Source organism: Mastomys coucha, unplaced genomic scaffold (assembly GCF_008632895.1).
Source record: "Mastomys coucha isolate ucsf_1 unplaced genomic scaffold, UCSF_Mcou_1 pScaffold5, whole genome shotgun sequence".
Taxonomy (NCBI): Eukaryota; Metazoa; Chordata; class Mammalia; order Rodentia; family Muridae; genus Mastomys; species Mastomys coucha.
In genome coordinates, this window is record NW_022196911.1 from 46,770,968 (window position 1) to 46,782,081 (window position 11,114).

At 40.3% G+C, this 11,114-nt stretch overlaps 1 protein-coding gene across 1 annotated transcript in view; it reads right to left on the minus strand.

Moving 5' to 3' along the window:
- The window catches only part of Sec24a (SEC24 homolog A, COPII coat complex component), a 67,272-nt gene that overhangs the window by 16,534 nt on the left and 39,624 nt on the right, over window positions 1-11,114 (minus strand). The window contains exons 12-17 of the mRNA XM_031350694.1: window positions 8,001-8,056; window positions 6,722-6,928; window positions 5,002-5,122; window positions 3,941-4,099; window positions 2,276-2,449; window positions 1,284-1,394 (exon numbers count right to left, since the gene is read on the minus strand). Coding sequence (XP_031206554.1) covers window positions 1,284-1,394; window positions 2,276-2,449; window positions 3,941-4,099; window positions 5,002-5,122; window positions 6,722-6,928; window positions 8,001-8,056 — 828 coding nt within the window. The remainder of the gene's footprint in view (window positions 1-1,283; window positions 1,395-2,275; window positions 2,450-3,940; window positions 4,100-5,001; window positions 5,123-6,721; window positions 6,929-8,000; window positions 8,057-11,114) is intronic.

Genomic DNA, 11,114 nt, shown 5'->3' on the forward strand with positions numbered 1-11,114 from the left:
CGTACTAACCATTATATGAGAATTGGTTATTTAAGGAGCTGGAGAAGTGGCATCACACTTAGGAGCACTTGTTGCTTTTGCAAAGGACTTGGGTTTAGTTCCCAACATGGACATGGCAGCTTACAACCATCCTTAACTGTAGTCCTAGGGTTCCATGTCCTCTTCTGGCCTCCTCAGGTACCAGGCATACAAATATGCACAGATAGACATATAGGCAAAATACCCATAAACATAAAATAGAAATAATTTTTAAAAATATATATATTTTATATTTATAATCTTTAAAAAGAACTTTTAGAAGAAAATATTGGATATTTAAAAAAAGATGGTTATTTAAGTCCAAAGTACATAAATAAACATAGGAAATCACTTAATGATGGCTTAAGGTCAGGAAAGTAGGAGGGAGCACTAATTGGACATGAAATTCTTTGGAGTGATAAAAATGTTTTAAAATTAGACTGTGATGATGGCTGGATAACCCTGTAAATATTACAAATAATAGAATTATACAATTAAAAAGGGTGAAATCCCTATAATACATGATTATGCCTCCATAAAGCTCAAATAAAATAGGCACATGAGCTCAACAGACCTTTTTGTTGAAACAGATAAAAGCACTCTAATGTCAAACCTCTAAGGTAGGGCTGGTGAGATGGCTCAGTGGTTAAGAGCACTGATTGCTCTTCCAAAGGTCCTGAGTTCAAATCCCAGCAATCACATGGTGGCTCACAACCACCCATGTAATTTAATGCCTTCTTCTGGTGTCTGAAGACAGCTACAGTGTACTTATTTATAATAGTAAATAAATCTTTGGGCAGGAGCAAGCGGTGCTGACCAGGGTTGACTGGAGTGAGCAGAGGTCCTAAGGTCAATTCCCAACAACCAACCAGAGGAAGACTCACAACTATCTATACAGCTATATGTGTGTACTCATATACATAAAATAAATAAATAAATCTTTAAAAAAAAACAAAAAAAAAACCTAGCCAGGCGGTGGTGGCACACACCTTAAATTCCGGCACTTGGGAGGCAGAGGCAAGCGGATTTCTGAGTTCAAGGTCAGCCTGGTCTATAGAGTAAGTTCTAGGACAGCCAGGGCTATACAGAGAAACCCTGTCTCAAAAAACAAAAAAACAAAAAACAAAAAACAACAAAAACAAACAAACAAACAAACAAAAAAAACCCCTAAAACCTCTAAGGCAACAACTTCAGGTAGAACAAAAAAATATATGTATATGCTAGGTGATATGATGTGTAAGATATAAGGCCATAACAATTCTTACCCATATTGGCCAATAACCCTGAAATTGCTTGCACATCAGCTCCAAGAAAGACTTCATTCAGGGTAGAAACTACTGGTAAACACAAAGTATGGACACGAATTCTTCTTTCACCTTTAGGGGGGAAACATAATAGCTATTTTTTAAAAGAGGTTTTGTTAAAGTCAATTCTTTTTTCTTTTCCTTTTAAAAAAGTATCTATCAGACAATCACTTTGCCTATTTATTTACTATTTGTGCACAGAGATTAGAGGATAATGTCTACAATGTTGGCTCTCTCACCCTGCGCATTCCAGGGATGGAATTTTGAGCCAGCAGGCTTGGTGACAGGCACTTTTACCTGCTGAACACCCGCTAGCCCTGAAAACCATTTCTTTTTTAACTTAGAACCAAGAAGGTCATATAGAAAGCAAAATACCCAAGAAAATATCAGAGAAAAATTTCAGGTTTTATATTTTAACTATGAAACTCTTCTTCTTCTTCTTCTTCTTCTTTTTTTTTTTTTCCGAGACAGGGTTTCTCTGTGTAGCTCTGGCTGTCCTGGAACTCACTCTGTAGACCAGGCTGGCCTGGAACTCAGAAATCCGCCTGCCTCTGCCTCCCAAGTGCTAGGATTAAAAGGCATGCGCCACTACCGCCTGGCTAGCAATAAAGTTCTTATGATTACAGATAATCTGCTGGCTCAATAGAAACTAGTAAGTACAAGAAGAGAGTGCCGTCAGTCATAGAGACGGCAGCAGACCACAAAGCTTACTCTCTCCTAAACTTGGTGCTTAGTTACTCGTGGATAGCCCACTTATACATCTGTTGAGAGGCTAAGTCTCAGCTGGGTACAGTGGCAAATGCCTTTCATCCCAGGACCTGAGAGGCACAGGCAGGTGAATCTCTATGGGTCTGAGGCTAGCCTGGTCTAGCCAGGACAGCCAGAGCAGAGCATATAAATTCTGTGGGTAGGCTATCATGTTTTTTGTGATAATAAATGCAAAGAAAACTTACCTTTACTTGATGTATATAAGAGTGCTGACTGGAAAGAAACAAGCTGAGTGTCAGTAAGACTTTCTTCTACTGACATCTGTACTGCATACCCAGCATCTGGGTTTACATTGGGTAGAGACAATAAGTCTGTAGAACGGACGAAGAAGTTCCCATGGAAAGTATGAATGGAAAGGCCTAGAATAAAAAATTATCACCATGATTGTATGTGCTTCCTTATGCATATTTCATCCTACTCCCTTATCAGCTAGTAAGATAGCTTAGAGAAGACAGAGCACTCAATGATGCTGAGGGGCAGTGGGCATCTCCTGAAATATTAGTGAGAAACATTTTCAGAAATCTTTTTTGGCCAGGCAGTGGTGGAACACACCTTTAATCCCAGCACTTAGGAGGCAGAGGCAGGCAGATTTCTAAGTTCGAGGCCACCCTGGTCTACAGAGTGAGTTCTAGGACAGGACAGCTACACTGAGAAAACCTGTCTCAAAAAAAACAAACAAACAAAAAACAAAACAAAACAAAACAAACAAAAAAGAAATCTTTTTGGAGGACACTGGCAGTATATGCCAGCATTTTATTTTATCTTTAAAAGCTTATCTTTGTTACATATATTCACCTAATTTTGAGGGAAAGGGACACACATGTGGAAGCCAAAGGGCAATGTATAGGAATTGCTTCTCTCCTTCTATCATGTAGGTCTCAGAGTCTGAACTCAAGTTATCAGGTGTGGCAGCAAGTCCTTTACCTGCTGAGCTGTCTCTCTGGGACCAGCATTTTGATTCCATATTTAGTACACAAACATACGCATGCACACATACATGTGCACATGTATGGCACACCCATGCATTTTCTTTGGAGATTTGGCCCATGTTTTTAAAAAGTTGAAATAACCAACATAGTATAATATGTACCTTTTTTTGAGGGGGGACTAGGGGGTTTCAAGGCAGGTTATCTCTGTGTAGCCCTGGCTGTCGTGGAACTCATTCTGTAGACCAGGCTGGTCTCAAACTCAGAAATCTGCCTGCCTCTGTCTCTCAGGTGCTGGAATTAAAGGCATGCACTACCACTGCCCGGCTCATATGTACCATTTTAATGTGCACAGCTCAGTAGTTTTAAATACATTTATAATATTTGCTATTTTTAAAGACTTACTTTAAATTATGTACAAGTGTGTGCCTGTTCACATGAGTGCAGGAACTGCTCTGGAGCTGGAGTTACAGGCAGTTGTGAGCCACAGTGTGGATGCTGGGAACATAACTTAGATCCTCTGTAAGAGCAGTATGTGCTCTGGACTGCTGAGCCACTTCTCCAGCCCTAATATTTCCTGATTTAAATAGTATTTTTCCCTTTAATTGCATAGTGTATAGCTTTAAATTATTTTTCTTTTTAATATATTTATTTATTTCATGTATATGAGTATACTGTAGCTGTCTTCAGATAAACCAGAAGAGGGCATCAGATCTCATTACAGTTGGTTGTGAGCCACCATGTGATTGCTGGAAATTGAACTCAGGACCTCTGGAAGAACAAGCAGCCAGTGCTCTTAACCTCTGAGCCATCTCTCCAGCCCATAATGTCACATTCTAAAACTCAATGTATCTCTGCAGGGTAAATCCTGTAAGATACATATTTTTATCATGTACCCTCTATGAGGGGATAAAATGTTCCCACCTTTGGTGCATCGGATCCTCATGACTGCCTCAAATCCAATCTTCCGAGTGAGGTACCTATGCAGTTCCTTCTGTAGTTTCTGTACTTGCACTGGATTGTGCTGGTGATGGTACGAGGGGTAGTAATACACACTGCCTGCTGAGTACCGAGAGATGCAGCCTGGAAGAGGACACACTCTTTTAGCCACCCCTTTATTCATGCGTGTGTGTGACTATATTATACATTTACTTCCAATTTTATTATTTCAAATTAGGTGCACATGTATGTTGGGTCCATACACATGAAAACAAGTACCTACAAAGGCCAGAGGCATCAAGTTCTCTAGAGCTGGAGTTATAGGCGGTTTTGAGCTATAATGTGGGCAACATAATTTGGGTTATATTGTACACACACACACACACACACACACACACACACACACCCTCAGGCCTCAGCCTCTCAATATACTCCTTTAAAATAGTAACTACTAATATGTTACATCAAAGTACACATTCTTCACTAACGTCTCAAAGTACCACCAAAAAGAATACTCTACTCCTTTATAATAGTGCTATAGCAAGCAATTTCTCTACTTTCCTTACACTAAATTAAGAATACAATGTCAGTCAGGCAGTGGTGGCACACGCCTTTAATCCCAGCACTTGGGAGGCAGAGGCAGGCGGATTTCTGAGTTCGAGGCCAGACTGGTCTACAGAGTGAGTTTCAGGACAGCCAGGGCTACACAGAGAAACCCTGTCTCGGAAAAAAAAAAAAAAAAAAAAAAAAAAAAAAAAAAAAAAAGATAAAAAAAAAAATCCAAACAAACAAAACATTAAATAGAAGTCACTGCTGGGTGTGACAGACAGCACAAGCCTGTAACTGCAGCATGTGAGAAGGGAGCAGGAGAATCAGGAGATCCCGGCCATCCTGGGACCCAGAGGAAGTTCAAGGTCAGCATGGGCTACCCGAGACTGTCTCAAAACGACAACAACAACAACAACAACAACAACAAAAAGAAGCAAGAAAGGAAGAAAGGAAGGGAGGTAGGGAGAGACATGAGGAAGGAAGGGGCAAGAACGTACCTAGAGAAGCCAAATCAGAATACTGTCCACTGAGAAGGAATAAGTCAACAGCTGCCTGCTGACCAGAACAGTCCAAGGCTAATTTCTTATAGAAGTCAGTGGATGGCGTCAGGTGTATTTCCTATTAATTGTAGAATATAAAGAGATAAATTCATCAGAAAATTAATACATAGGTTAATACTACACTATTAAAGTACTTACTGAGGGTTTATGTTTATCCTCTTTATTATTAAGAGAGAGAGAGAGAGAGAGAGAGAGAGAGAGAGAGAGAGAGAGAGAGAGAAAGAGAGATAGAAGAAAGCTAGGCTGTGGTGGCACAGGCCTTTAATCCCAGCACTTGGGAGGCAGAGGCAGGCGGATTTCTGAGTTCGAGGCCAGTCTGGTCTACAGAGTGAGTTCCAGGACTGCCAGGACTACACAGAGAAACTCTGTCTCAAAAAACTAAAAAAGAAAAAACATGAAAAAAGAAAGAAAGAGGGCTGGCAAGATGGCTCAGTGGGTAAGAGCACTGACTGCTCTTCTGAAGGTCCTGAGTTCAAATCCAGCAACCACAAAACCACCTGTAATGAGATCTGGTGCCCTCCTCTGGTGGGTCTGAAGACAGCTACAGTGTACTTATTTATAATAATAAATCAATCTTTGGGCCTGAGCAAGCGGGGTCTATCAGAGCAGTGGGACCCACCAGAGCGAGCAGAAGTCTTAAAAAAGTCAATTCCCAACAACCAAATGAAGGCTCACAACTATCTGTACAGCTACTGTGTGTACTCGTATGCATAAAATAAATAAATAAATCTTTTTTTTTTAAAAAAAAAAAAGAAAGAGTGTTGGAGAGATGGCTCAGCAGTTAGGAGCACTGACTGCTCTTCCAAAGGTCCTGAGTTCAATTCCCAGCAACCACATGATGGCTCTGTAATTGAGTCTGATGCCCTCTTCTGGTGTGTCTAAAGAGAGCAATGGTGTACTCGTATATATAAAATAAATAAATTAAAAAAAAGAAAAGAAAAACCTCTACTACTTATAATAATCATTATTAATTTTGTAATAATAATTACATTAAAAGACAAAGGTAACTATTATTTTCACTTTAGCCTAATAAATTCTCCATCTGATCAGGACATGCTAATGATTCCTACAATGGTGTGTTTCGTCTGTTCAGCTACCCTAAGAGGTGGGCATCTTCTCTTCATCTCCAGAGAAACAGGATGGAAGGCATCGTTGTTCAAGTGCAAGCTCTCTATCACATAGGCATTGGAACTTAAGCTGTCTGGCCAGGGATGACATGGGAACTATGTTATATGGTGAACCTGCTTTTTTCTTATCTTTTGGGAAATGCAAATTCCTAACCCTCTTACACAAAAGGAGCTCAGAAGCAATCCCTGACTGTTAGGCTGTTAGACTATTAAATTATGACCATTTTCTTTCTTTTTTATTTTTATTTGTTCCACTTTGCCCCTAGTAAATTCTCTTAGTCTTCCAGATTTTCTCATCAAAGCCAGGTTGGATTTCTAACAGCCTAAAATATTAAAGATAATAAAGCACAGATGTATCGGGCAGGTATAGAAAATAATAGCACAGTTATGTGGAAATAGAAGTGAACCCCTTTACTCATTACTAACAGTCCCTCCTCCTCACAGCTGAAAAATAAAACAAATGGAAAACAAGCTCTCTGGTCAAAGGAATAGCTCCAGCACAGACCAGACCATACTCCTGGTGGTCTAACCTTGGCAGATGACCTTTGGTTGGGTTCCTCTCGTGGTTTCAGGGCTCCTACACCAAGCGTTGGGAGTTGTGTTTGGAAGACAGACATTCGACCACCAGTTGGTGACATCAGCTTAAATGCAGCCTGAAGCGCGGGACCCAAGGCACTCTGGGTCTCCATCGTCTTAGCAAACATTTGTGGCAACGTTTTCAGTAAATCTTGGACAAGCTTGTGAAATAAGCAAGAAGACTCAAGAATGTCACAATGAATTTTTTTCACAATATATCATTATTTAATACAATAGACAGGACACTGAATCATGATGATGGTCTGAGAATCTATGGACACTACAATAAACAATGAAGTTGGTCAATGACAAGAAAGCCATTTTAAATAAACATTATAAATTGGCAAGCAAGACATCAAAACTGGGGCCTTACAGTTCTTGCACATGCAATAGTCCAGCAAGACTGTAAGTCCAGAGTGTATGCAAAAGAACCATCACAATTTAGAAAATTATCTATTTTAATGCCATGAAACATGGCTTTCTCTATCACCTTTACAAACTTTTATTTTTTTAAGTTCTAAAGTGAGTTTAACTCTTTCCTGTTGCAAAATCTAAGATATCCAGTAACGATGCCAACTAGTAGTATTACTACAAAAGAAAAACAAAGTCATAACCAACTGCCTATTTTAAGTTAGGTTGTACAGATAAGAGAGAATTAATGGGGAAAGATACTTTGTGCTACAGCACAGTCTCCACTGACAACAGTGGAGAGCACAAACTTGCTAGTTAAATGTTACCCTACGGCATATATGCAGGTACAGGGTAGACAACATCCCCCCTTCAGACACATTCTGTTCACCTCTCACTGTATTATGTCATGGCAATTTCCAGGCAGGTTATAAGAGTTTCTTCTGAACTGACCCAATGACACTCTGTGAATCAGAAAAGCAAGAGCACTGAGAGCAGCCTGGCTATGTGCTTCCGCAGTGACCAGCAGCCTTCTTCAGCAACCCTCCCTCTTCCCACGCGGCCTGGCCTGCAGGACAGGCCTCCTCCAGGCGCTCTTCCCTCGGGAAGAGACTCGACTTCAGCTCCACCACAGAGAATCTGCTGCCTTAGAGTAAAAACAACCAGTACAAGGCTGACCTCAAGAACTGTCCATCTAATGCACGTAAACTAAGAGTAGATATAAAGTGCTACATAGCCTAAAAACGTCAAAGAAAAGCAAAACTTAGTTCATTTCAGAAATATGCATTCAGTGTTGAACATGGTAGGTAGGAAAGCATGCCTTACCTCTTTACTTTCATTTAAGTTTACTAGTAAGTTCTCTGGCATAGGTATAAAAACATCTGAAAAAGTAAAGAAGCATTCATTTTATTATTTATTTACCTTTCCTCTTGATTTTTTTTTTTAAGACAGGATTTTACTGTGTAGCCCCAAAACTCTCTTTCTTTTTTTTTTTGTTTTTGTTTTTTCGAGACAAGGTTTCTCTGTATAGCCCTGGCTGTCCTGGAACTCACTCTGTAGACCAGGCTGGCCTTGAACTCAGAAATCCGCCTGCCTCTGCCTCCCAAGTGCTGGGATTAAAGGCGTGTGCCACCACTGCCCGGCAGCCCTGAAACTTAAAGTAGACCAGTCTGCCCTAAAACTCACAGAGATCCACCTTCCTTTGCCTCTCAAGTGCTAGGATTAAAGCTGTGTGTTTACTACGCCTTGCCAAAGACACATTCTAAGTATGAGAAAGACAGCTGTGGGGTTGGAGAGATGGATCAACACTTAAGATCATGAGTTGTTCTTCTAGAGGACCCAGGTTCAGTTGCCAGCACCCACGTTGCTCACAACTATAATTCCAGTTCCAGGGGATCCAATACTACTTTCTGGCATAACTCTGAAGGCACTTAACAGAACATACAGCAATGCTTTGTTTTTATCTGAAATAATAATTTACTAACATTTCTGTCATGGAGGCAATGCTTCTTCCTCCAGGAAGCTGCCAGCAGTGCTCTTACTAATGGTACTGCAGAAGCAGTTGAACTAGAAGGCATGCCATTACTTCAGGTGAGCCTCTTAGAATACATATCCACTCTTCATTTACTTGTTTGGTAGTGTTTTTTGTTGTTTGTTGTTTAATTTTTTTAAAGCCCACATGCTGTGTAAGCCAGTGCATGGCGGGGTGGGGGTAAAAGACAGCTTACAGTAGTAACTTCAGAAATACCACCCACTTCCTTTAAAACAAGATCTTTTATTGGCTTGAAGCCAACCAATTAGGCTAGACTGCCTGACTCTGCCTTTCAAGCTTGGGATTCCAAGCACACCATCACATCTGACTTTTTTTTATGTGAATGAATGTATGTGGACTCTGGAGGCAGGAACAGATCCATAGGCTTGCAAGGCAAGCACTTTACTGACAGAGCTATCTCCTTAGCCCCTCATCTGGTCCTGAGACAGGGTCTTACTAGGTAGCCCAAACTGGCATGGATCATCTTTCTGCTTCTGTCTCCCTAGTGTTGAGATCACAAGTATATACTACATTGTCCAGCTTATAAAATGCTGTTAAAAGGAAAAGAAAAAACAAAACAAAAAAAAAAAACAAAAAAAAACTCCTGCTCAAGGCCAGCCTAGTGTGCATGAGATCTTGTCTGAAAACAAAAATGTTTTACTAATTTTTAGGACCTTCATACAATCCTTACTTTTTGATAAGTGAGAAAGTGAACATGTAAATTCCTTCTAATTCTTCACGCACACATTCTCTTCCTAGGTTGATTTCATCATAGAAAAGGAATTTACCAGCCTGGTCTACAGAATGAGCACCAGGACAGCCAGGGCTACACAGAGAAACCCTGTCTCAAAAAAACAAACAACAAAAAAACCAAAACCAAAACAAAAACAAAAACAAAAAAAAAAAAGAAAAGGAATTTAATTCCTAAGGAAAATGTATTTTGGATTTATTCTCTATATTACATTCATTATTGGGGTTGGAGTTGCAGCCCAGTAGGTTAAGAACATTTGTTTTTCCAGACGATGTAGATTCAGATCCTAGCACCCACATCAGGAGCTTACAACCACTGGTAACTCCAGTGTCAGGGGATCCAGTGACCCTTGACACTTTTGGTCTGACATTAGCAGCACACATTCATGGATAAAATAAATAAATTTATTATAGGGGGCTGGAGAGATGGCTCTGAGGTTAAGAGCCAGAGGTCCTGAATTCAATTCCCAGAAACCACAACCATCTGTTATGGGATCCAATGTCCTCTTCTGGTGTGTGCCTGAAGACAGCTAGAGTGTAGTCATGTAAATAAAATGAATACACCCTTTAAAAAATTCATTATCAGAAACATAATTACAAGTATTTTGCCCCACACTATGGGCTGTTTTCCTCTCTATGTAGACTATTCCCTGGTAAACTGGTATTTTGTTTTTCTTTTTCAGTTTTAGGGACTAAGCCTAGGGCCTTGCACATGTGAAGGGAGCATTCTATTACTTAATGAGATCCCAGCCATCAGGCCTTTTAAGACAGGACTTTACTATGTACTTCAGGCTGGCTTAAATTTCTATAATAACCCCCCAAAGCCTTATATTACAGGAAATGCTACCATACCCATCAAAAGTTTATTTTTGTTTTTGAGACAGGGTCTCACATATTCCAGGCTATCACTGAACTTTCTATGTAGCTGAGGATGAACTTGAACTTGGATCCTTCTGTCTTTAAAAAAACAAAAAAACAAACAAACAAAATAAATAAATAAATAAATAAACAGGGCTTTAGTATGTAGGCCCAGCTGGCCTGGAACTTGCTGTGTAGAGCAAACAGGGCTGGCTTGAACTCAGTGATCCAGCTGTGTCAGCCTTCCAAGTGCTGGGCTACCTCTGAGAGCTAAGTGCTAGGATTACGGGTACTACCACAAACCAGCACAGTTACCATGCATGGTTTTATGTGGTGTTGGGATCCATCAACGTTCAACAAGCACTCACTACTGAGCTTCTCCAGCCTCTCATCAAAGGTCATTTACACGTTTGTCTGTGTGCAATAGGGGGAGAGGCACAGCATGCATTTGGAGTTCAGAACACAGCTTGCAGGAGTCCAGGTTCCCATCTACTTATGCAGATTCCAGGTGTCAAGCTCAGGTCATGAGACTTGCAAGACAAGCATCTTTACCTAGTGAGTCAACTTGCCAGTCCAGTAAAAGCTTTTAATATCGAGAAAACCCAACTATGTGTTTTTGCATTTCCCTCTAACTGCCTGTGTTCTGGATGTGACTTGTAGGAAGTCATCAGAGATCCTCCCACCTCTGTCTCTCCGGTGGTGGAATTAAAGGTGCTAGTCACCAATGCCTGGCATATTTTCAACTCTTAAATTTACTTCTTTCTGGTTTTTTTTGTTTGTTTCTTTCTTTCTTTTTTTTT